The following is a 27254-nucleotide window of genomic DNA, read 5'->3' as shown; positions in this document are numbered from 1 at the left end:
ATAAATAAAATCTTTTTTAAAAATATTTAAAATTTATGTGATTAAACTTATCATTTTTCCTCATTGGATGGAGCTGGAGAAGAGGGTGAGGGAAGGGAGGTCTCCCCTCTTGCCAAGGGCCTACGGTTTGGAAGTGATAACGTACCCCGTTAGCCAACTACAGTTCAACTCAGGAGCCTGATCCTATATACTTCACAGACATGGCTGGGGGTTGTGACTAAAAAGATAGCCTACATGTTTTAATTACAAACTATAAGCCATTCTGCTTCAATTTGGAAATTTTTTTACCCCAAAGTACCTTCAGCTTCTCAACTGAGTTATGCAAAATCCTCCATAATTACAAGGGGTGGGCCCCAAAAATGCATTACCTTGTGGAGGGCAGGCCCCTTGCAGTAAGGGCTTGCCCTGCTCGGTGAGTGTTCTAGGAACCCACCCATCTCAGTGTACCAGCTGGCATGGTTATGAGAGGCTGTGTTTGGCTTCAGTGAATTTTTTTGAAAACTCTTTCAAGGCTTCTTAATGGGCAATTTAGGAGCTCACTCTGCACTCTTCTGAGTGTTCACAGTTTTTGACCAAAAACGGCATGACCCTATGACACACACCCCCTACTTATGATCTCAGCCCAAGCAACATTTTTGTTTCCCCAGATGAAAAAAGTCATCAGAGGGAAACGTTTCGCCCCTCTGAACGTTTTGCCCATGTGAAAGAGGCGAAACAAAAAATGGCAGAGGCAGGAACAGGCATCAAAATCAATGCGTTCAAAAACTGTTTTGAGTGGTAGAAAGAATGTCTCGATAGGTGTATTGCATCAAATGGAAAGTACATTGAAGGTGACTGAAGTTTAAACATTTAAGAGCAAATACAAAACTTTTTATAAATAAATTCTGTTTTTGTGGGTCCCCCTTCCTTAGGCATGGCAGTTAATTTTATGTGTCTACTTGGCTAGGCTACGGTGCTCAGTTATTTGATCAAACTGCAGTCTATGTGTGGCTGTGAAGGTATTTTTTAGATGTCATTAATATTTACAATCAGCTGACCTTAAAGCACAGCATATTATCCTCATGCTGTGGTGGGCCACACCCAATCAGTTGAAGGCCTTAAGAACAATGACTGAGGCTTCCGAGGGAAGAAGGACTTCTTCCTCATGACTAAAACACAGGAATCCTGCCTGAGTTCCCAGCCTGCGAAGCTGCCCTAACAGATCCCGACTTGCTAGCTCACACAATTGTGGCACCCTCATTTCACATATATCCTAGCTGCTTCTTTCTCTGGAGGACACTAACTAATACAATAGAGCTCTGAAGCAACCAAAGTTTTAGAAACAGTACTTGTGAAAAGCTTGCTTGGAGAGGCAAAGGCAACATGCACAGTTATCCCACAGTCTGATAAGTTATTCCTTAAAGAAACTAGTTTTCATTGAGACATAATTCATGCACAGATTTTAAGTGTAACATTTGAGTTTTCAGAAATAAGTGCAATTGTATATCCACCATCTCATCACTACACTGAACATATCCACTACCCCTATTGTCTTTTTCCACTGTTCTAGTTTCTGTTACTACATATTAGTTTTACCTGTTATAGGGCCTCACATAAAAGATTCATACAGTATACACTCTTTGTATTCTTACTAATGCTTAACATGCTTTTGAGATTCAGCCATGTTGTGTGTACCTATAGATTTCATTTTTTTTAAGATTTTATTTATTTTTAGAGAGGGAAGGGAGGGAGATAGAGAGAGAGAGAGAAACATCAATGTGCGGTTGCTGGGGGTTATGCCTGCAACCCAAGAATGTACCCTGACTGGGATCGAACCTGCGATGCTTTGGTTTGCAGTCTGTGCTCAATCCACTGAGCTACGCTAGCCAGGGCTTTGTAGATTTCATTTTTAATTTTTGTGTTTAGGTTTCTAATCACCTGGACTGTATTTCTGTATTAAGTGCAATGTGAAGGTTGAAATTCAGTTCTCTGAGAACTCTTTCCAATTGTTCTAGAAAAGTTCATTGAAAAGATTTCTTTCCCTATTAAATCACTTTAATGTCTTTTTAAAAATCAATCAATAGGCCCACTATCTATGTGTGGGTGTATTTCTAGATGCTCTGTTTTGTTCAGTTCCTCTGTCTTTAGTACACCGATTCCACACTGATTCGATTCTGTAGCCTCGCAAGTCTTTACATCAGTTGATGTGACTCCTACAGTTTTGCTGTACTTTAAAAAAAATAATTAAATAGTATGGGAAATGGAGAAGCCAAAGAACTTATACATACGGCCCATGGACATGCATTAAGGCAGGGGAATGACGGAGGGGGTATGCAGGGCGGAGTGGGATAAACAGGTGGGAAAAATGGGACAATGGTAAAAGCATAATCAATAAAATATATTTAAGAAAAGAAAGTCAGTGCCTTTTCCATTATGGATATTCTCTTTTTTAAAAAAAGGTTATTCCACACATTTTATATTTCCATATACATTTTAAAAATCAGTTTGTCACTTTAAAAAATAAATTACTGTCAGCATTTTGATTGGATTGCAGTGAAGTAGAGCTCAATTGGTAGAAACCTGTCAATACATGAGGTTGATATATATCTCCACTTATTTAGGTATTAATTTCTCTCAGTGGTATTTTATAGCATCAGGTATAGAAATTGTGAACATTTTTCTAAAATTATATTTATAAGGCTTTTATCCTTTATTATGCTACTGTAATTGTCTGTTTTTTAAACTTCAATTTTCAATTATTTGTTGCTAGAATATGAAAATAATTTAAATTTTCTGTATTGACCTTATTTTTAAGGAAACTCAACATTCCCTCAAAGCTAGTTAACTATGGGACTATTTCATGATATGCTTATTAAAACCATATGAAATTAATATCCTATACAACACAATGTATTAATAAATTGCTTTATATCTAAGATAAATTTGCTTCAATAAAAAACTCTACATTTATCATTGGTGATAGTCTCAAACTCAGAGTCTCTGATAGATTAAAATGATAAACTGTAGATAATAATACCACTGTATTTTTTAACTGGTTCACAAAACCATACAGGCTTCAAGTGTACAAACAAACACCATCTGTACACTGCACTGCGTGCCCATCGCCCAGAGCAAAGTCTCTTTCTGTTCTCATTTACCCCTCCTTTGCCCTCTGGCTATCCGCACACTGTGGTCTGTTTCTATATGTTTTATAGATATATGGGTTTTTCTGCTTAATCCCTTCACCTTCTTTCATCTACTCCCAACCCCCATCCCCTCTGACAGTTGTTAGTCTGTTCCATGTGTCCAGGCCTCTGTTCCTATTTTGCTCATCGATTTATTTCATTCACTATATTCCACATATAAGTGAGATCATATGGTGTTTGCCTTTCTCTGACTGGCTTATTTCACTTAGCATAATAATTTCCAGTTCCACCCATGCTGTCGCAAAAGGTAAGATTTCCTCCCTTTTAGTGGCTGAGTAGTACTCCATTGTGTAAATGTACTACAGCGGTTTTATCCACTTATCTACCGATGAGCTAGGGCTGTTTCCAGATCTTGGCTATTGTAAATAACACTGCTATGAACACAGGAGTGCATATATTCTTTCAAACTAGTGTTTCAGGTTTCTTCAGATATATTTCCAGAAGTGGGATTGCTGGGTCAAAAGGCAGTTCTATTTTTAATTTCTGAGGAAACTCCTTACTATTTTCGACAGTGGCTGCACCAGTCTGTCTGCATCCCCACCAACAGTGCATGAGGGTTGCCTTTTCTCCACCTCCTCACCAGCACTTGTTGTTTGTTGATTTATTTGTGACAGTCATTCTACTAGGTGTGAGGTAACATCCACCATGGTTTTAATTTGCATTTCTCTAACGATTAGTGACATTAAGCATTTTTTCATATGTCTATTGGCCATCTGTATGTCTTTTTGGAGAAGTATCTATTCAGGTCCTTTGCCCATTTCTTAATTGGGCTGTTTGTCTTCTTGGTGTTGAGTTGTATAAGTTCTTTACATATTTTGGAAATTAACAACTTATCAGATATATCACTGGCAAGCATGTTCTCTCATTCAATGAGTTCCCTTTTCATTTTGTATCTGTGCTTTTAAGTTGCTGCTCACACAAGATTAGGAAGAAATTGAATAAGTGATCTAGTATAAATGCTATAAATATTCAAGAGGTTAAATATCAATCTTTTTTAACAAGACTTTTTAAAAGTCATCATAAATTAATAAAGTAGCACTGCTTTTTCAGAGACAAGATGAAAATACGCCAGCTCCTCCGTGCTGGCTCCTTGTGTGAGAACAGAGCCAACTCACTGAGCATTGTTTTCTGCCATGTGCAGGATTCTCCACCGACTGCCTGCAGGGATTCAGAATTCTCCTGGCCCCTTCACCACCAGCATCAATCTTTCCGCTTTGATCAAATGATTGTGAATCTGACTTTTTATGTACTGTGGCTGATTGGTTGATTTCACTAAAACATAAACATTCTATGGTAAAAATTTACCAGGACCAGGCAATTCAAGCCTTAATGATGGAATTAAGTACCTGTTCATCCAAAAAAAAAAAATCCATCATTATTAAGCAGATGGAGAGCCTGGAAATCACACTGCAATTCCTGTTAGCCCTGGAGGAAACCTAAGTGAGGCCCTTTAAACTATGTTGTAAGCAGAAGGGTGTATGAACCCAGGTCTTTATTTTCCACATACAGCACTATTGTGCTGTGAATTTAAAAAAAAAAAAAATGAGGGCCTTCTACAAGAGGAGAGGCAGGGCACTTTTACCTCTGGCTCCTTCTAGAATACGGAGCTTTCCTTGGGATTCTCTTGACAGACCACACCTGCTCTTCCCCAAGGAGATTTTACACACACACTCTGTTGTTAGTACTTATTTTCCAAGTCTCCAGCTCTCTTACTAGTGTCTATCCACATCCTTTTGCCACTCAACTTTCCCCTAAATTTGACTACAGGGCTTTTAAAAAGTTGCATGTCATGAAGCTACAATCCCCATCAACACAGATCTAACTAAATATTTCAGAAAACAGAAACATCTATGGAAAATATTTCTCCCCCCAGAACAATCCAAGTGACAAAGAAAACTAACTTTAGACTTACTCCTTATATCACATTTTATGTTGTGGCACTATTTCTATGAATAAGTTTTTTTAATGGGTTGAGTGACAGGATTATAAGGTACACATTTCCCAACGATCATGCTGACGAGAGCTGAAGACAGACCACCAGACTGCACAGCAGTCAGCCGTCGGCTCTACCTTAGTACTCTGGAACCTGTGCAAACTTTTAAAATGGTGCTGTGTGAATTTAAGTGTTTTGTTTGGTTTTATTTTGTTTCTGGTGCTTTATTTGGGGGAGGGGCTCCTAAGGTACCTAAAAGACACAGCATATTTTCCAGGAATGTTCTATGGCAGGTGGCTTGCAGCCATAGGTGAAGTGGAGAATGTGCAGCTTGAAAAACTCCCCGGGTCATTCTGATAGGTTCCTGCACTGCCAGCACGACTACCCCATGCCACGAAAAATCGTGGAGCTCAAGTTACAGAAGCAAATAAATAAGGCATGAAAAACGCTGTTTAGAATGCTCTTTATAATATACATTTAGAAGCTCAACTCAAAGCACAGTAAGCTGCACAATGATCCCTGGAAGCAAAGATAATTACGATAAGCAGATAATTAAGGGAAGAGCTATTAAAGAAACAGTGCTGTGGCTCCCTAGCACTCTCTGGAATGTATCCCACCAAGCCGATTCCAGCAGTAAGTCGAAGCAAGTATCTAAGAGTGATTCCTCCTGGAACCAAGTGTTTACAGAGATTCTGCTTCAAAAAAAAAACACACATTTTTTAAATTTTACACTGACTTGAGATTTTACTTTACTTCTCTACAAAATTAAAACTGTCCTAATACAACCCTACCTACAGCGCAGCACAGTTCAGGACACCAGCTGACTACATCTCCAGATGACACAGCCGGTGTCCGATCCCAGCACCCTGAGATGGCCACTTCCCGGGAGAGCAAAGAAGGACCTCAGCCTCCCGCGTTCAGACGATGCAGAACAAGCCCTGGGAAGTCCTCAGCTTCCCTCTGGCCAGGAGTAGAGTCTGAGAAGTCACAGTGATACCTGAAGTGGTCAAGCAATTGTAGTATCTTTGGGACCAGGCTACAGGTGCACCATTACGAAAAGCCTCTTTTTCCTTGAGATGACTTTTTCCTGAGGAATGTCTTCAGGATCTGCTCTCTAAGGCCCTTCCCATCCCTTCACATTTGTTCTCGCCACTCCACAGGAACAGATCACTGGCTTCCACTCCACTTCTTGTTCTTCGTGCCTTTGCAAAGCCTGATGGCAAAGACTGCATCTGGGTTTCCGAGCACACCCAGGCCAGGATCCTGTTCACTGCTCTCTGTTCCACCTCCTATAGATGAAGAAACACCTTCCCAGCCTGCATGCCCAGCAGCATCCATCTCCAAATAGCCAAGAAGAGAAGACTGGATCATAAATAATCTAAAAAGGACAATGCACTAGCTTGATTTCTAGGATAAGTGAAAAGTCCACTAAATGTTAATAAGTAACATGGCTTACATTTCAGTGTGTGTGTGTGGTGGTGGGAAATTGAAGACAACTGTACTTGAGCAACAATAAAAAAAAGGAAGCTCTTATAAAGCCTCAGTGAGCAAGTGAGCATTGTGGTACGTTTGAGGTCCAAATTCAGTTGCAACTCAAATGTACCACATAAGCCACTTATTAGCTTATGTACAGGGAGTTATTTAAGTTTCTGGGCCAGGATCCCTCACCAGGATATGGCAGAGCTATTAACACCCATATCACAGGACAATTCTGAAGTTTTGGTGAGAGCGTATATGAAAGTGGCTGGTGCACACAGCGCCCAAGAAGCATTAGTCTTCTTCCCATACTCTGTAAGTGGCTAACTTTAACAAATGACCTTTCTTTAGCAGCTTTATTGTTCAGTTAGCCATGAGCAGCAGAGGGGAATAAGATCTACAGTCACAGTCAGAGAGATTATCTCAAGCAAAGAGGAAAGAAGAAATGTCCTAGATACTGACACCAAGGGCATTCAGATGCAGCTGCCAGGTAGGCAGTTAGACAGACATGAGCAGAGCAAAGACCTGGTACAGACGGTCACCAGGGCAAAGGCCCAAGGTGCCTAGCAATGGGCAAAACTGGTAAAACAAGAACCTCACCCCACTCCCCAGGGTAACTTTTCCTCCCCTAGCATACTGCTGGGCATGCAGTTTAAACCCCTGACCTTGCCTATCACTAGACATGTGGTTCGGACCATCCCTGACCTTTCCTCGCTTGGCGCGTCACTACTCACATGGTAGATCCATTAGAGGACAAACAAGGCACCGAAGAGTGGCCTCATGTGATTCCCATGTGGGACTCTATACAACCAGACCCCTAAGCACTAATCCTAGAGATCACATCTAGGCCTCAGTAGTGTTTCAAGCTGCAAACTCAGAAAAGCAGCAAAACCAGACTAGTGATGCTATGGCTGACATCAGGACCAGCTGCATTCACTAATGACCCCCTGCCCCACTGCCAACCATCAGTACAGACCACAACCCTGAAAGCACACACCCGGAAAGCTGATGAAGATTCTATTGAGATCCTCCCCTGCAACCTCCCCTAAAATCTCCACCCTTAAGAGTTTTGGGGATAGAGAACCCAGAGTGCTCTTCTTCTCGGGAGCAGACCCACACTTGTCCAGACCCCTTCTCTCCCCTCCCAAGTATACATTTACCCTTCTCTCCACTAAATTTTAAGGGCTCCTTCTTTTGCTTCTGTTAACTTGACTCCTGCGCCCATCCCTGCTACCACTCACTTCTACCTCTGTGACTTTCTAAATAAATTTTCTCTTACAGTTGGAGTCTTGACTCTGAATTCTTTCTTAGTTGGAACTCAAGTACCAAGGTTGCTGCAGCAAGTCAAAAAATCATAAGTTGAAACATGGTAAATCAGGGACTATATAATAAGCTCAAGACATAAATTAATGTTTTTCAACTTCAGTACAGTATTTTTGCATCATTATGGCATTTCTGGCTTCCAGATTTTGTTAATTTCATGAACCCAAGTCAATCAAATATTCCACTCTAATTTACTCTAAAACATCACTTAAGATCTGTAAACTTTCAGAAGAAATGCCCTTCCTGCTATGGATCTTACTCCCTTTCGATGAATAAATGAATTTCTACCATGTCACATGAGTTTTTGCGCAAGAAGCAAATTGACTATGCTTAAATTAAGTTCATGCTTCAGCACAACTATAAGTTGTTAATTGTTATGGATGTTGAAAAGCATTTTCTCACATTAGAAACTGGAAATTTAATCTACAAATCTCAAATCTACATGTTGTAGTATTTTAAAAAATTTTACATCAAGAACAGCATTTAATCACAATAGCTACATGTACAATGAACATCTAAAAATACTATAAACATGATCTACACTAAACATTTTCTTCCTAGAATTCACATTCCTACAAGTTCAAAACACTTGTGAAATTCTAGAAAGTTCTAAGTTACTGCCTAATTTGATTTCTAGACACCCCATATTAAGATTCAGCTACCTATGGCACCTTAAAATGTCTCCTGATAAGTCAATTAAATTTTCCTTAGCAAAACATTTTGCAAAAACTTAAATCACAAGGCTTTTTCCAAAATGTGTTAAGTACAGCCCTGGCTGGGTAGTTCAGCTGGTTGGAGCACTGTCCTGATACGCCAAGGTTGCAGGGCCGATCCCTGCTCAGGGTACCAATGAAGCACCCAATGAATGCATAGCTAAGTGGAACAACAAATCGATGTCTCTCTCTCTCTCTCTCTCTCTCTCTCTCTTACCCCTTCCATCCTTCCTGTCTCTAAAATGAATAAATAAAAATTTTTAAATGCATTATGTACTTTTAAATGTCTGATATTGTAAAAAACTAATAAATTGGCATATTATCAATTTAAGTAAAAAAGCAAGTACCTAACAATAAATGTGCACACAAAACTGTGGTAAGGAAGCATGCAGAAACCTGAAATCAAAACTAAATGATTACATCAACACATAAATACATTAAGAAATCAAATTCACTGCAAGTTAAATGAATTAAAATAATTATTATAGATCCTTTAAGCTGAAGAAGAAAGAGGAGATCAAGGGAACACACACATATACAAACACACACCCCATTTAGTATATTTATATTTTATAAAAGATAGCATTTAAAGTTTCTAATAGTTGTTTGCTCTTGTGTTAAAATATGTTAGTATATTGATTCTGTGTGCATAACTTTTATCAGTTCCTAAATTTAAAAATGTGTCTATAGGTTCTTGAGGTTTCTACATAAATAATCATATTACTTGCAAAAAATGATAGGTTTGTTTCATCTTTCCAATCTTTTAGCTTTTTATTTCTCTGCCTTGTCTTACTGTGCTAGTCAGTACATCTACTAAAAGGTTGACCAGAAATACTGATGTGAATATTCTTTTCTTATTCTTTATTTTATGGTAGTGTTCCTAACACATATCAAGTTGATGTTTGCTTTAAATTTTTAGTATATCAGTTAGCCAAATTAAGAAAATTTACTTTGACCCTCAGTATGCTTAGGGTTTATCATGACTGGGTAACGAATTTTACCATGATTTTCCTTCAGCTATTGTGGTGATATTATTTTTCTTCTGTTGTTTCAATATATGAAATATATAATAACAATATATAGTATTTTTACTAGATTACTATAGGAAGCTTTTTAATAATAAGCTCTCTCTAATAATAAACTGTTAATGAATAATATTGGCCTGCAATTCAGACTTCATTAACTTGTACCTCTATAAATTCAACTTATAACAAATACTATATGGTTTAAGCACTTTTCTGTTAATATTTTGCACACTTTCACACATACAACAGGAGCAGCATGAACAGAAGCCATCAGAGAGGTATATAGTACTATAAACAAGAAAGGTAAAGATACTCCTCAAATCTATGATCATATTTTCATATACATTTTTATTTTCACACATTACATATCAGTCAATCAACAATGAGTTAATAAAGACCTACTCTGTGCCAGGTGCCATATGGGGTACTAGAAATAAATCAGTGAAACAGACCAAAACATGCACACACACACAGACACACACATACACACAACCCTGCTTCTCAGGGTTCATATTTTAGACGAAGAAGCCAGAATGAGCATAGTTTACATAAGTAAAAGACACTGTGCACCAGATCGTGTTAAATTGCTATGAAGAAAAAGTATGAAGCATTATGGGGATTACTTGAGAGAAGGAAGGGCAGGATCAATGCACTATTTCATATAGTTACATCTTGAAAGAAACCAGTATGATAAAGGAAACCAAAGCTAAGCATTATGATAAACAATACAAATATATGAAAGCTCTAATATTGTTTTTCTGGAAAGAAGATAATATTGCAAAGCTGATAGATATGGTAGGACAATTCTCAACCTATTTCCTTCCATTGTAACGAAAATAAGGGATGATCAAAGAACATGTGTAAAGGACCCATGGACAAAGCCAAACAGGGGAAGGATTGAGGTAGGGTGGTCAGGGGGAAGTTAAGGGGGGGGAAATGGAGACAACTGTACTTGAAAACCAAAAAACATTTTATTAAAAAAGCTTAAAATGCAAAAAATAAATAAATCTCCCCCCCAAAAAATTAAGGAATGATGTTCAAGGTGTGAATTATCTTTTTTTCCCTATGTCCAGAGAGCATGCATGAATGAAAATGAGACTAATGGGTATTACTATTATCGTGGCTGATTATTTTTATTAAACTAAATTTTTTCCAAACTTTGAAACTATTTTTAACAATACATAATTTACAAGGTATCTCACAAGTGATTAAAAATAACTGTGGTTGACAATATTTCAAGCAGAGTTTGGCTATCTGTGCTTTGAAGTCCCCCAAAACTTTGATACTCTAGAATTCCATAGGTAATTAATAAACAAGCACCTAACTTTATCATGTAACCACAAATATTGAATGTCCTTACACACTTTAGTGTGTAAGATAAGCGTGTACACACTTTAGTAAGTGTATAAGATAAGTGTGTAAGATGGAAAGGTGCCCTAAGTAATAAATTGCGTTAGTTAAATCAGGATGTTGCAATAAATCACTGCTGACTAGTTAGACTAAGCCACAAATATTTACTTCTCACAGTTCTGCAGGGTGGGAGTCCCAAGACCAAGATGCAGGCAGATCTGGCATCCAGTGCGAACCCACTTCCTGGTGTGCAGCTTGCTGTCTTCTAGTGTCCTGATGTAACAGAGGGTAAGGGCACTCATCCGATTCATAAGGGACCCATCTTCATCACTTAATTATTTCCCAAAGGCCTCACTTCCTAATACTATCAGAGTTGGGGTTAGGATTTCAACATATGCATTTTGGCAGAGATATCCATTCAGTCCATAACACAAACACATAATCTATTGTTTTGGTCTGTCCAGCATCTGTCCCCCACAATGTTGAGAATGGTACCATAATTTCCTTTTCAGAATGCACCCAGTCCTTTCACTCATCCATGTACTATACGTAAGCGCACTGAGTTCCGGAGATGGGCATCTTAACTGGTCTGGTTAATAGGATGAACATCCACACTGGGCACAGTAATTGAATCAGAAAAGACAGATATGTTTTACAAACAAGCTTTAATTAGAGTGAGGACCAAGACTTTGGTGAAAATATCAGGATGCAGATACTCTTACTCCACTGAGTTTACTAAGCTAATAGAATGTAGACATGGAACAGGAGAAGGTTATGTTTAATGCTATTTAGAAAACTGCATGAGAATAAAGAAACAAGTCAAAAACTATGCATGGTGTGAGGTGGGAACTATGGGGTGAGGGGACAATTCTGTAATGTATGTGATTGTCTAACAACTATACTGTACACCTGAGACTAGTACAAAATAATGCTAAATATAAACTGTAATTGAAAAATAAAATTAAAAAGAAATAAAATGTTAGAGAAAAAAATAAACAAGCTCTTGGGTATAGGTAGGTGGAGAAGAGACAGACTAGAGAGAGAAAAAGGCAATTACCCTTTGAGCAGATGGGTTCGGCAAAGGCTAATGCCATGGGTTTTCAATTATATTGTTAAATCAGTTTGTGTTGTGTTTCTGACATTTGCAATTAAAAATTTCTGACTGGTAAACCGAGTAGTTCAACAAATTCATTCCACTGGCTTAAAAAGTCATTCTGCCTTGATCTTCCTCCAGTAAATTTAGTTGAAACTGACAAAAATGCTGCATTCTTATTTATTGATTTTAGAGAGAGAGGAGAAGGGGGAGAGAGAGAAACATCAATCTGTTGTTCCACATATTTATGCATTCACTGGTTGAGTCTTATATGTACCATGACCAGGGATCAAACCCGCAACCTTGGTGTAGCAGGACAATGCTCTGACCAACTGAGCTATCCAGACAGGGCCAAAAGTGCTGCATTTTTTAAAGTTTTAAAATAATCATAAAATTTTTTTCAGGAAGTATCATACTAAAATCTGTATCCTAACATAAAGCTCCATATAGCTCCAAATATATGGATAAATATATCCATATATTTATTAAGAGGTAATATCTTGAGAAACCAAAAAATAATCTATTTTCAAAATATTAAGGTAACTAGTTGAAAATTTAAAAATAAATTAAAATTGACAGGTCTGTGTTATATAACAAACTATGGCAAGTGTATGTTTTTTTCATATCTCACTAAACATTATAGTTATATTTACCTAAGTTACAAATTTGCAGTTTTCAAACAATATACAGTCTAAATTTTTTTTAAAAAAATAAAATTTTTAATGAATTGGTATTTTGGCCAAAACCTTTTATGTCTCCCATCTAAACCATCATAAGCATTAAAAATACATGGAATTTAATATTCAAAAATTATAAATCAATTGAAACTCTGACTGGGAAGGCAAGGAATTAGCAGTAATTTAGTCACGAAAGACAAACTGGATACTTGAGACAATTACACAATTTAAAAATTCCCATTTACATTTAGTATCTAAAGTTAAATTAAAGGTCATAGAGAGAAAAATTACCTTCTTTCATAAACGTTGTTAAAGTCAGGGAATCTATAAGAACGGACACACATTTAGTAATTTCTGCATCTTTTCTAAGATTTTTTAAAAATCATAACTTGGTAAGCTTTCGGGATTGTACTGTTTTTCTTTATTGCACATTTTAGTTAGTCAGCAAATTCACTTCTCACCAGAGCTGAGACAAGACAGCGCTCCGCTATTTGTCTTAGCACATCTGCTTTCTTACTAAACAAGGTCCCAGAGATACACAAGCTGAAAAGGTCTGTAATCTCAAGGTGGAGGCTTCCACAGAGCACGCCACACTGGCAGCAAAAGGCAAAATAAGTATTTCCCATTATTTATTTTCATGAATTTACCCCAAGGGCCACGTTTGCTAACCTCTGGGATACACATATCTGTGGAAATAAAACCCAAAATACAAAAGTTATGCATTTTAAATACCCAACTACTCTGCTATAGTTAAAACTCCTATAGTTAAAACCCTTCAGTGAAAACTCTCTCATTGAGGGCAAGGGTCAAATCTGAGTCATCACTTGACTTCTTCCTGATGCCTGGCAAAGGGCCTTTCTTGCACATACTTAACAATCAAACAAACAAACAAACAAACAAACAAAAACAAAAAACCCTTGTTTCTTTCCAAGACCTTAAAACAATTAGCAAAACTTGAAGGAAGGTAAGGAGCATTCACTTGTGATTTATTTAAGAAATATATTTGAGTAGAAAACCCACATTCTGAAGATGTTGCTAGCAAAGCCTTGTGTTTAGTTTATGAAAAAAAAAAATGGAAACCACAACACAGAAGGCACAACTTTAGAAAATATGAATGAGGCTTTCTGAAACCATATTGGCTGGTTCATTTATTAAAAATTATTAAGCTCTTCCCCAGTTGTGTTCATGTAGTTCTTCAACTGGTATTTTTTAGGATAAATGCATTGCCTTCATTATTATATTGCTGTTAAGGTTCAGGGAGATTGGTCATTGCATACTTCAATCTTTGCTCTATGATCAGCATATTTTGGGAAAATTATGTAACATCTTCATTGAAAAATTAGATAATGCCTATTCTCTCCATGGGCCGGAACTGAGAATTCAGAAACTAAATTTTTAGTAACTTCTTATCTAGGTTTTTAGCTTGTTTCTTCTCATGAGGACCAGAAAGACAATTTGTGAGAATGCTGGGCTTTTAACAAATTATTAATATTTTTCATTATTGACACTAGCACAGATGTCCCCCGTTTCCCCGCCATCACCCCCTCCACCCAGTCTCCCTCCCCAGCAGCCTCCACCACATTGTTGTCCAGGTGCAGGGACTATGCATATATGCATATATGTTCTTTGGCTAATCTCCTCCAATCTTAAATTTAAAAGAGAAAGAGAGACCACCCTCCCTGAAGAGCCTAAATCCTTTAATTGCATCAAGGCATTTTAAATAATGAAGTCAGAAATTTAATAATGGGATCAGAGGATTATGATGGTGAAGAATATCACACAATTATGTTAAACTCTGGTAGACATATGTAGCAAAACTTATTATTCCTATTAAAAATTCAAAACTAAATAGATCGAATCAGACTCAAAGACATCTACCTAGTAAATAAGCGAGAAATGTCCTGACTTTTCAGTAGAAAGGAATTAGAAATATAGAGTATAGTGCAGATGCACTAGAACACCACTAAATGCACACATTTGTACACCAAACATTTTTTATACATAGCTTGGTATTTGCTAGTCTGAACCTGGTCACAGCAGCATATCTTCAAAAGGATCTTTTATTTACCTTACTTTAGAGTAAGAACAGAGCAGAAGGTTGGCTCAGGCCTGCAAACTGAAAGTAGAGACATACCAGGAAGTGGCCAAATAGATTAGTTTAATGGTCCTTGTTTTAATGCATTTCAACACCCTAATTTTAGGTTGAAAGCCTGTAAGCAAAAATTAAACTTCCTGTCTTCAAGTACTTCCACCAAAAAAATCTTTGTGGCAAACAATAAAAGAAAAATGTGAAGTGTGTCCTATAGTAAACAATTTCTTGTGTTCTTAAAAGCCTTCTTAAAAGTCTGTCCATAAAGCAGACCTGCGGCCTAGTTATGAAGTTTACTATAATCTAGAAGAACTTAGGTCATAAATATAGTTTGAGAGTCATATATTTTTAAAAAGTAGACTAAAAACCAAAAAGATGAAAATATCTAAGTTTAACTGGGAAAAGTGGTAAATTATCTGTGGTACTCCTTAAACACTATTTCCTATATTCTTCCTGATACAAGATTTCAGCATAACTTAGTGATAAAAATATACCAAATGTAAACAATGACCAAAACTGAATAACAATAATCATTAGTAGTGTCTTTGTGAAACATTTTTTTTCTGCCCATTAAAATCCAGATTCTAAAAGAGTCACTCTAGATATATTCGTAACTAAACCAACTCATTTCCTAATAGCATTAGTATATAATTGCCATTATGCATTCAGTAAGAGGAAGCCGAAGCTTAATTAAAATATATTTCTTTACCAACTGTCAAAAGTGAGTAACGAGATTAATTGAAAGCTAATAAACCTCACCGTTTTCCAAACATAAATCTACATGCCAAACATGACTCATACCTCTCTGGTCCTCAGTGGAGAAGGTCTCTCTATATTTTCATTGTGATTATAATTAGAAACACTGATAGGATTTTCAGAGACAATAAACACATGTTACAAACTATTATCTTTTCCAAATATTGACGGATTCAGGCAGAAAATAAGGACTTTACAACCAACTCTCATTTCTGGTAAACGGTCCTTAGTCTATGATTTTGGAAATGTTACCCTTAATCTAAATTACATAGAATATCTAAGAGTCAATAAGCCATGGATATTTCAAAGTATTTAGAATTATTGCCACTGACATAGGATGTCAAACCTTAAAATAATTATTTTGGCTTCACATTTCTCCTGTCTAGTTTCACTTCTCACTCAACTTGAGCTTTTCAAGTCTTTAGCATGCACATCATGTCCTCTAGTTGACTCAGTTAAACACTGAAATTTTAGAGTTCTTTGCACAGCTGCTTCTGAAGTTTAGATAATTAGTGTCCATAAAATGAAAATAAACAGTAAAGGTATCTCCCTCCCTCTAATGTTATTTAAGGAAAGTCTGCATAAAATTGCTGTGAGCAGGATATATACAACACATTTTATTTCAAAGGGCTGAAATGATACCATCTATATTAGAAAACTCTCCATTTTTCCAGGGACTAATTATTCAGTTTGTTCTTTTGTCCTATTTGTCATGCCACCTATTATTTCTATTTTATTAGTCAAAAATCTCAGAAAGTACCTGGCTGGCGTAGCTCAGTGGATTGAGCGCGGGCTGGGAACCAAAGTGTCCCAGGTTCGATTCCCAGCCAGGGTACATGCCTGGGTTGCAGGCCATAACCCCCAGCAACCGCACATTGATGTTTCTCTCTCTCTCTCTGTTTCTCTCTCTCTCTCTCTCTCTCTCTCTCTCTCTCTCTATATATATATATATATATATATATATATATATATATATCTCCCTTCCCTCTCTAAAAATAAATAAATAAAATCTTAAAAAAAAAATCTCAGAAAGTAAATTAAATCTTATTCCAAACTTTTTAAAGACATCAATGATAATAGCAAGAATTTTACTGAGGAAGAGTTTATAAGAAATCTGTTGATTCCCAGTTAATTTCTCAGTATTTTCCACATGTCCACATGCATGTCTTCCCTGAAGATGACCAACAGATTCCAATGATCAGATTCATTGGCTTCCTTTTATCCCTCTTGACTTACTACCGCAACTCTGTTTCCTGGGAACTCTTTTCCAAGTTTCTGAGACAAAACATTTCTGGGTTACATGCTCTTAAGGTAAAGGGTCACAACTTTTTCAAATGCAACACCACCATTTTATAGCAATTATTTTGTAATGCTAGCTTCACTAACTGGAACTGAAATAATATAGCCCATCTGTACATATATGCCCCCAAAGCATTTGATATGTATCTAACCTGAATCAAGCTCTTTTAAAACAACTGTACAAATAACGTAAAAGTAAGTTTTCATGTCTTCGGCTCTCCACTTCCTTGATAACCTGCTCCAGCTGTTATGACTCCAGTAATATGTCAAGAGAAAAAATATACGTGTGTATGTGTGATCATATGCACACATATATACACACATGCACATATGTGTGTGAGTATACGGCATCTGTATTTTTTACCTTTAAACATTTCTAGTCCTATTTATGTTACAAGCCCTTTAATCTGCACTCAGTGGGTACAAGCAAATATGATTCTCAGCCTGCAATATTAGCACTCCGGTACTGCTGCGGTAGGCAGCATCCAGTATGGCTCCCAATGATCACCGCCTCCTGGTATCCATGTCTTGTCAATCACCTCCCTTGGTTGTGGGTGGAACCTAGTAATTTGCTTCAGATGAACAGGATACAATAAAGGTGTTGGAATGTCACTTGCTGATTTTTGACAAAGACTGTGACTTCCATGTTAGTTCCCTCTCTTGCCAGCACTGATGTTTTGAGATGCTCTATGGACAGGCCCCCATGGCAAGGAATAGAGGCAGGTGTCCATCCATGAGCATGTGAAGAACGGAGGCCCCAGCAGAACCGAGTCCTTCCAATCCATCTCAGTGAGCTAAGGAAGCACATCATTCCCAGGGAGCCCTGAGATGACTACGGCCTTGAGAAATGCCCAGGGCCAGAGAAACCACAGACTGGGAGATAACAAATGTTGTTTTAAGCCTCTAAGTTTTGGGATAATTTGTTACACAATAATAGCTAACTAATACATTGTTCAAAGGAATTCATTCATTAAGAAATTTCCAAGGCTGTTGTAATTCACAGAGTTGAACTTTTTATTTTAAAAAATCAAGGGGTGATCTGTAGCAGAGGTTTGCATCTGACACTCCACTTGGCTAGGATATGTCTGAGTACAATAGCTGACTGCCACTCTCTCTAATGAGTCTTCCAAGTAAGCTAACCAAACCCACAAAAACAGATTTGTTTTTCAAACTTACTCAATTTGAAGAGACATTGCATTTCATGACCTTCATATTTTCCCAAAGAATGACTTAAGTCTAAACAATAAAAGCCAAAACAATATTGAAAGTAAGAAATATTTAGTCTCATAAACATAACCACATCAAAAAAGCCTGATTATTCTGAACAGGGCATTACAGCTTTCTGTAAACAGATTTGGTGCTGCGTGTTTGGTGTGCATGCCACGTGACTCATAGCAATGGAAAGTACTGTGTGTTTAGCAAATAATTCCCAGTTACATTCCAAGGAACTGCTCATTGTAGGAAGGAGAGTTTTTAAGTCTAGCTTCCTCTGAGATTGTCATTAAAAAATGTGTGTGTGTGTGTGTGTGTGTGTGTGTTCTGCTACTTGACAACATCTGCCTACCTGTTCTTCAAATGACCACACATACTTGAAGGGGAACTCATGGCTAGAAGACACAAAGCAAACGGAGTGCATCTGAGTGGGATATAATTGGTGTCAGTTGTATCCTACAAATACAGGCCTTTGGGCACAAAGGTATCCTAGAGTAGCAGGCCCTATTCATATATTTCTTGATGTCTCGTTATGAACTTACCTGAGGTAATTACAAAGAGATTCAGAATCCAGAATGCTTCCTGAGTGTTCTTTACAGTACACACAAAAGCTTTGAAACCCAGACAACAGGGAAAGACAATGGTATTTAACTAATCAAAAAAGACAGATCTCGTTTACACTTTCTGACAGATGAATTCACACAGCTTTATCTAATTTAATGTTGTTGCCAAAAAGCCTCACTTCTTTGTTCCATGTCCTATTCTGGAGTTACACAGAAGGATTTTCATAGATATTTTATATGTATTTTTTAAATTACAAAACTACTTTGGCAACGTTCTTCCTTTTTTGTATGCCTTCTGGTGCTACAGTTGTAGGAACAGAAGACAGAGGGCGCTCAGGAGCGGGAAGACAGTAATGAGCCCCTCTGTGTCATCCCCTCCCCTCTTCGGGGCTTGCTTTTTGTAGCTCTGCTGGGTAGTGCAGGATCATCTTCTTCCCACTTTTGGAAGCTCAGTAGAGAGCTGGCTTAGAAGGTCCATCTTGGCCCGAAGCAACAAAGGTCAGATACCAAGCAGTGGGCAGCAGAGGCTCCGCCTTCCCCGCCAGGCCACCTTTCCAATCAGGGAGCCTTCGCGGGTACAAGAGTTACACATTCACTGCACTCTAGTCCATAAATGTGGCAGGGGTGTCCGAACTTTCGGCATTTCTGGGCCACACTGGTAGAAGAAGAACTGTCTTGGGCCACACATTAAATACACAACGCTGACGAAAACTGACGAGCAAAAAAAGGTGTTAAGTGGATTTACGATTTTGTGTTGGGCTATATCCATAGCCATCCTGGGCCGCATGTGGCCCGTGGGCAATGGGTTGGACACCCCTGGAGCATACCAGGGGTGGGAAAATGCATCGTTTTACTGTAGATATAAACTCTACAAGGGTTAGCAAAGAAAAACACAAGATGCTCAGTTATATTCAAATTTCAGAGTAACAACACAGGATTTTTAGTGCAAATGTATTCCATGTAATATTTGGGATACACCTATACTAAAAATTATTGTTTACCTGAAATTCAAATTTAACTGGGGATACTGTATTTCATGTGGTAACCAAACTCCCCCCTGCTATGTCAGGTACAGTGCACCGTGGCTGTTTTTGCTTAACCTAAGTCACAGAGAGCTCCAGGCATTGTGTGTGCTCTACCATTTCTCAGCTTTTGAGATTTTCCTCAGTGAACTGTATGTTCTGTCTGCAGAGCGCAGCATTAGTGTGCGTCTGTGGTCCTTGCGTGGCACAGAAGAAGGAACTGATCTACTTTTCCTACCATAATAATCTGGAGTACAACCACAGGCAATCCAGTGAAGAGAAAATATTCCTGAACTCTGACAGTTATCTGTCCTTGGGCAAGTTTATGTATCTCCTGAGGCTCTGGTTGTTCTGACTCCAACAACCCCTACAGCACTAACACTGTATGATCCCATGATCCTAAATAAACTAAATTTTGCCTTGTTCCTGATGACTCACTGGAGGTCATGCTTTCATGTTTTGGAAGCAGAGGAAACAACCTCAACATTTAAAGAAAACCGAGGGATTCTCTAAAAGATGATCTTTGCATTTAATTAAAATTCTTTTGTTTCACAGGAAATGTTACCTTCAGTCTAAAAAGGCACCTTAAATATTTCAGCAACAATAGCTGTTATTCATCAACCATAACTTTAAATACCTGTCATTTCCTGGATAGTCAGTACCGAATAACTTTCATTCCGAAACATTACAAAAGCAGTCAACTATTTCATTTCTTTGACTCCTGCGTGGCATTGCTGAGAGACTATAAAGCATTCTGTAAATTCCATGAAAGGTATCGATGTACAAAGGGCAAATCCTCTAAAGATTCTCCAAATGGTTTGATTTTATATAACATTTCTCTGTGCAAATAATTCATTTGCTAATTCATTTTACCTTCAACTTAACTAACCTGCTGCTATTAAAAGACAATGATGATGTTTTCTCTAATTAAATTAAATGACATGGACTCCTGCAAACTGAATGCTAAGCCCTGCTTTCAAGTGATTAACAACTTGTTCACCAACATCTTCAGCACAACACAAAAATAAGTGACACCAAAATATACAAATGGCTAAGAGTTACAACATTAGGGTTGTCGGTTAAATACAAAAGTCCAGTTAAATCTGGATTTCAAATTTGAACTTTCAAATTTGGAACACACTTAAAATTATTTATTATCTGAAATTCAAATTTAACTGGGCATTCTGTTTTATTGTTTGCATATCTGGCAATTCTATGTGGACTATCTAGCATGAGATACCTGCCAATTTTCATCTTTTTTCCCTAATCAAAAAACTTGTTTTCATTAAAAAAATATTTTAGTTATTTATTTTTAGAAAGAGGGGAAGGGAGGGAGAAAAAGAGGGAAACATCAATGTGCACCGGAAACAATGATTGGTTGCCCAGCCCAGGCATGTGCCCTAACCAGGAATCGAACCAGCAACCTTTCAGTATTCAGGACAATGCCCAACCCACTGAACCACATTGGTCAGGGCTTGTTTTGATTTTTACTTTTCCCCTCGAGTCAACATGTTATATCTACTATAGAACATCGATAGATGAGTACTTTTCCAGCCTATTTTCTCTTATTAATATGTCTTTGCTTTTAACAAAGTCAGGTTGCCACTGTTAAAACTGTAGTCTATAGAACACACAGTCTGAAGAGACCAACATTTTACCTACCTGTGGGTAAAATATGAGAAGACCACACAGTAAAATATTTCTTTTTTTCACTTCCTTTGCTAGTTCTCTAATCTGCATTAGGTTTTCCATTTTCTGATCAACAGGCACTGATTTGTAATCAAGAAAATGCACCTGAAAAGTAATATAAAAGTTAACCATTAGGATACCATTACTTCACTTTTCTTTGAAAGTGTAACATTAAAGAATCTACAATTATAATATTGCAATTCTTTTTATCAATTTGTGTTAATGTCTAGTCAATCATTCCAAGCCATAAATACTTAATATGATCAATGAATCATCCTTTATAAATACAGATGCATGGAGGCTACAATGCTGAAAAACATAAAGTACTAATATTCCGTTTCAACCTGTGACAGAGTCAAACATGTTAAAAATATGATCTCACCAGTTCATTGAACTTAAATCATAATTTGTAATTTGAAACTAGGCTAGAAGTAAATATATGTGTTAAATTAATAATATCAATAAAATTCAAGAGTGCTTAACTAAGTACATAAAATTTTTAGAAGAATCTATTTTAAAGTAATTAACTGGTTTCTTACAAGTAATAATCTATTCCTTAAATTAAATCTAGAAGAATTTTATACAGAATTATTTTTAGCAGTGTCAAAATAATGTTTTTCTTGAAATTACTCAACTATTTTTTGAACATTATTTTTCTATTTTAAATTTTAAAGACTCAAGGTGATCTTTTCTCATTTCTCCAAATAACTGCAGTTTTACAGTACCTTTTTTCTTTTATGGAATATAAAAGTCATATAGTCTTCAAATCAACAATTTAAAATGCAAATGCACACATAGACTGAACATTCAGAAATAGATGTATTCTTTCACAATACCAAATTTTAAGAACTCTCAAGGGTTGTAATTTGTTCAATTGTAGGTGTTCATTAACTAGAAGAATTTTAAAATATATTCCACCCTCATACTCTTCTACTAATCCCTTCCCTTTCCCTCTACTATTTTATATGAATATATAGTCTATTAGAAAACAACAACAAAACTTATCATATTTTTTTCTGTAATATGAAAGAATAATTTTTTTAAAGATTTTATTTATTTATTTTTAGAGAGGGAAGGGAGGGAGGGAGGGAGAGGGAGACAGAGAGAGAAACATCAATGTGTGGTTGCTGGGGGTTATGGCCTGCAACCCAGGAATATACCCTGGCTGGGAATCGAACCTGGGACACTTTTGGTTCCCAGCCCGCACTCAATCCACTGAGCTACGCCAGCCAGGGCTGAAAGAATAATTTTTGACCCATCACATTGCGTTTTGCTTTTTAGGGAAAAATACTTACACAACATCCATTATTACAGAGAATTGTATGATGATAATGTAATGTATATTAATTATTTCTTAGAATTTTTCATTAAGTATATGTAATTAAAGACATATAACTGCTTTCCCCTGAAATATAAGGAGACAGAAAGACTTTTTTTCCCTTAAAAATGTTCAATCCATAAAGAAACTAAAAGAACAGACAAACAAGAAAAGCAAGAAAAATAAAGGAAAAGTTTTCAGGTTTCTGGTCTATTGAATAGCTGAAGAAAAGACCATGTGACCCTAGGATCTTGAGCTCACGTCTTGTAGCTCTTTCCCTGAAAACTTACAATGGTGAAATTTCAGCCTTTTTTTTTTAACCAGGTAGCATTGCTATGATAAAAGTAACTCCTGGCTGTTGAACCACAGCCAGGCTGGAAGAACTGTAAGTGAGCTATAAATACTAGAATTTCCTTCTGTGTAATTTAACTCGTAACCAGGTGTTCCCATAGTTGGTACCTGGAAGCTAATGACTATTAGCTGATGCAAAAGATGTTCATTCCTATTTGTAGTTTAAGCCTTTTAAAAGGATGGCTCATATGCCACCTCTGTGGTCCCCTTCCTTTGCCCTTGAGAAACCAAGGTGAAGGAAGAAGTTGCAACAAAACAAAACAAAACAGCCCCTGTACTAACGTGAGTCGGTGAAATCAAGAGCTAAAACGGAAGAGACCTGTCTGTGCTCTGCCTTTCTTTTCTGCCCTATAGTCTTCAACAAAGTTGGGCAAACCAGCACCACAAAGGCCTCTTCCAGTCGTTTGAATTTGAAACATCTAGGTGAACCTAAAATTGCTGCTGATGGGCTTGCTCGCAATAAAGTAGGCTAATTCCACAAACTCAAGGCAGTTTTGGAAATTATAGTCAAGGTATGGATCCGAAGATTGGGCAGCGGGTGGGGGGGAGCGGGCCTGGTGGCAGGTAAGATTCTCTCCTGACCCCTTGTGGCCAGATCACTACATGGCTCCATACCAGCTGGGCTGGGGCACAACACCACCGTTTGAGGACTTGAATTCTTTTGACCATGTAACCACCGAGCTACTTAGATGCCATGAAATGAATGACAGAGGACAGCATGTCCAGCAGATTTTACAGGGGCAGAAAGCCCAGGCGGTTTGCAGTGCATGAGCAGGGCGACCTCAGTGCCAGCCTGGACAGACAGGCATTTCTGGTTTAATAGAATGTGAGTTTTCCTGAGAAATTTTGAGTGCTGAAAAATCTCACTGATACAAGAGAGAAGGAGGAGGGTTTGTGGGGAAAATAGCACAAGGACAGTAAAGACAAAAACCACTCTGATTTGTAATTACAGCCATCACAGAGATTTAAAATGCACAGAAATAAGAGTGAAAATAATGGAAACACATTAGAAGGAGAACGAATGATGAATAAGCATACGATAAAACGGGGAATGGATGTCCCGGCTGTGCAGCTGCCCCTCAGGTTGGCCCAGGAGGGAGTCGGCCACCGCCAAGAGCGAGGGGACCTCTGGGAGGTCAGAGCGGGAGCCGGTGCTCGCTTTTCATTTTCCCAGGGGTGTCCTAAAGGAGAGCCTGCAGCTATTTTTTACTGTGAGTTAATTACATTAACTACCAATCACAGAAGTAAATCATAACTTTGGGAACCTAAACATGGTAGAACTAAAACTGTAGATGAGAATACATTATATTGGAATGAGAATGTTCAATGGATAATTAAAACATGCTGAATCGGTGTTTTGCTTTGGAGGCCAGAAATTAGAAACTTCACAACTAACAGCTAATTATGCATATTTTAAAGTGACGTTATTTATTTAAGCCATATACAACTATATTTTATAGTTTCTAACTTGCATAATACTTGAGAAAAGTATTATGTATATCAATGCAGCAACACATAAGGAGAAAGCAGCAAACAAAGCAAATGGCCAATAGCAACAACAAAATAAAGTAAGCTTGTAGAAAGAATCCCAAATACAAAACTAATAAGAATAAATGTAATACACTTAATTCTTTCATAAGAGACGATACAAATAACTCTTTCATTTATCAGATTGGATTTTTAAGAAAAATCTAATAATACACTAGTTATAAATATCAAAACATTACTATCCTGAAAAGTACAAAAGAAAAAGATGAAAAAGACATTCCATGCAATTCCACCAAAAATAAATGTTTTAGCAATATAGTGACCCAGTAGGACTTAAGACAAAAAATATTAATATAGATGAAAAGGAGTAGTACATAATAAAAAATTATAATCATAATATTATGAAGAACATAGATTTCTATGCACAAAGCAAAAAATTGACTAAATTCTAAGAACACAATTTCCAAATTCATAAACATAGAGTATGTTTTAGCACAGTTCTCTTAGAAACTAATATAACAATCAAATGAAAAACAAATGGTCCAAAGGCTCTTACTTCCGGTGCAGCAACTGAGTTGAGGTTTTTTGTTTGTTTGTTTGTTTACCTTTCCTTCCAAGTTTCTAATTCTATTCCTGTTTTTCTGCTTGTTCTTATCTAGGAAAAGTTGCACATGAGCTTATGCTACTTCTGCATTACATGGGCCTAACTCTCTTATTTATCAATCCCATGTAACCTAATTTTTCTTAGAAAGCCATGTGCTATAGCAAAAATACCAAGGTTGAACTAAAGGTCATGGTACCATGGTTTTTAAAAGTTCTTGCCAAGCCATGAGACATCTAAACAGGAACAAGAAGACTTTCCACTCAGCTACAGATCTGTAAGATACAACATACTCTAGATCCTTGGAAAGAAAAAAGTAACAACACACACACACACACACACACACACACACACAAAGAATTAGGTGGCGAATGCTTTTCAGTGCAGATTCCATGAATTAAATTAAGGAAATGGTGCATAAAAGTGAGTTCCAGGCAAGCTATTCAGACATCTACAAACTGCCTGTGTTATCCCATCAAAACAAGTACTTAAATTATAGGGAGCCCTGGCTGGATATCTCAGTTAGAGTTTGTCCAGATGTGCCAAGGTTGCAGGTTCGATCTCCGGTCAAGCCCATGTGAGAAGCAACCAATGAGTGCATAAATAAATAGAACAACAAATCAATGTTTCTCTGTCTCTCTTTGAATCTCTCTCTGTTCCTCTGTTTCTAAAATCAATCTAGAAAAATAATTATAGGGAAACTTAATCATGTAGTAAAAGAACATAGGGAATTAATACAGGTTTTCTTGAGCGCTTAGTATGTGCTGAACACTGTGCTAGTCGACATAATTAAATTTTAAGTAAATAGATGTTGACCTTAGGAAATGTATAATCTGGTTGATACAGGCATAAACCAATAGGATGCATCTCAAGAGTTCTCTTTCACCAGGCAGGAAGGCCTGATGACCTGTGAAAAGCAGAAGATAACCTCCAGCAGGTGTACTTCCTGATAGCAATATGGGAAAACTTGAATATATACTTCCCATTGTGCTACTAATATTAACCTTTCAAACATACCAGCTACTTATGTGTTCCAGGAAGAATTTCAGTTGTTACAAGAACATAATCAATTTTAATCTTTTTTATTTTTAAAAACTGGCCAGGTTTATATGATGACAGCAGAGAGTTACAAAAATGATCATAAGAACTCAAAAGAAATGTAAACGCTTTTGCTCTAGTAAAACAAACGTACAGCCTGGACAGGCTACACCCATTGAAATAAAGCAAAGCATTCCTCTAGGTTGAGTTCTTTGATCTCTTTTTTTTTTTTTACTGTTCGCTAATCTGCTACATGTAAATTACACTAACATTACTTCCCAGTCAGGATGTCATTTCTAACAGTCCTTTTCCATGCACACATAAATGAAGATAAGGATTGCTTCCTACCCCTAAAAATGTGCATTTTTAAAAGGTAGCAAATTCACTCCTATAAACCAGCAAATTGCTTGAAGGTATAACACATGGGTAGCTTCACAGCTTTGTGGGTGAGCCGGGTTTCCACCCACGAACTTTGGAAAAGGATTCTCTGCGCCTCACATCTTCTACATGCAGTCGTACACGTGCTTTGTATTTGTCTAGGAACCATTTCCTATGTCCCTGGTCCCAGATGAATTCCAACTGACTTTTTATGTTTAAAATGCGATTTTTCACCTGTCTCTGAAGACAGGTACATTAAATAAAAACAATAATTAATATCACATACATATTCTCTAAACATCGGGAACGTTCCATAACCCATATTTAATACTTCTTTCAATCCAGAGTCCATGTTCACAGGAAGGCCTGAGAAGGGAGTCAGGATTTATGAGAAGAAGGGAAGTAGGTTCTTCGCTTATTTGCAAATTTGCAATTTGTGAAGCATAAGTATATATCCAAATAATGCACTGCTTAATGGCCACCAAAGTGGAAGGAAGAACAGTCTAAATGAGAGTTCTGGTAATTATCAAATAATTGAGTTAGAAAGATTCAGCAGATAGACCAGAGGTTCTCTGAATCCAAACAATAGATACCGCAAAATTATCTACATATGTGCACAGACAAGTAAATTGTATGAATTAGGCTCAACAACATCTTCAAAAACGGGAAATCTAA

The 27254-nt window shown here is 37.2% G+C and overlaps 1 protein-coding gene across 1 annotated transcript in view; it reads right to left on the bottom strand.

Annotated features, from left to right (window-relative positions):
- CRPPA (CDP-L-ribitol pyrophosphorylase A) overlaps positions 1-27254 on the bottom strand; it is a 197088-nt gene that overhangs the window by 61928 nt on the left and 107906 nt on the right. Inside the window, exon 9 of the mRNA XM_028525859.2 lies at positions 21379-21510. Within this exon, the coding sequence (XP_028381660.1) occupies positions 21379-21510 (132 nt within the window). The remainder of the gene's footprint in view (positions 1-21378; positions 21511-27254) is intronic.

Source organism: Phyllostomus discolor, chromosome 10, assembly GCF_004126475.2.
Source record: "Phyllostomus discolor isolate MPI-MPIP mPhyDis1 chromosome 10, mPhyDis1.pri.v3, whole genome shotgun sequence".
In the NCBI taxonomy this organism is placed as follows: Eukaryota; Metazoa; Chordata; class Mammalia; order Chiroptera; family Phyllostomidae; genus Phyllostomus; species Phyllostomus discolor.
This window is presented reverse-complemented; position numbering and strand designations above follow the sequence as displayed.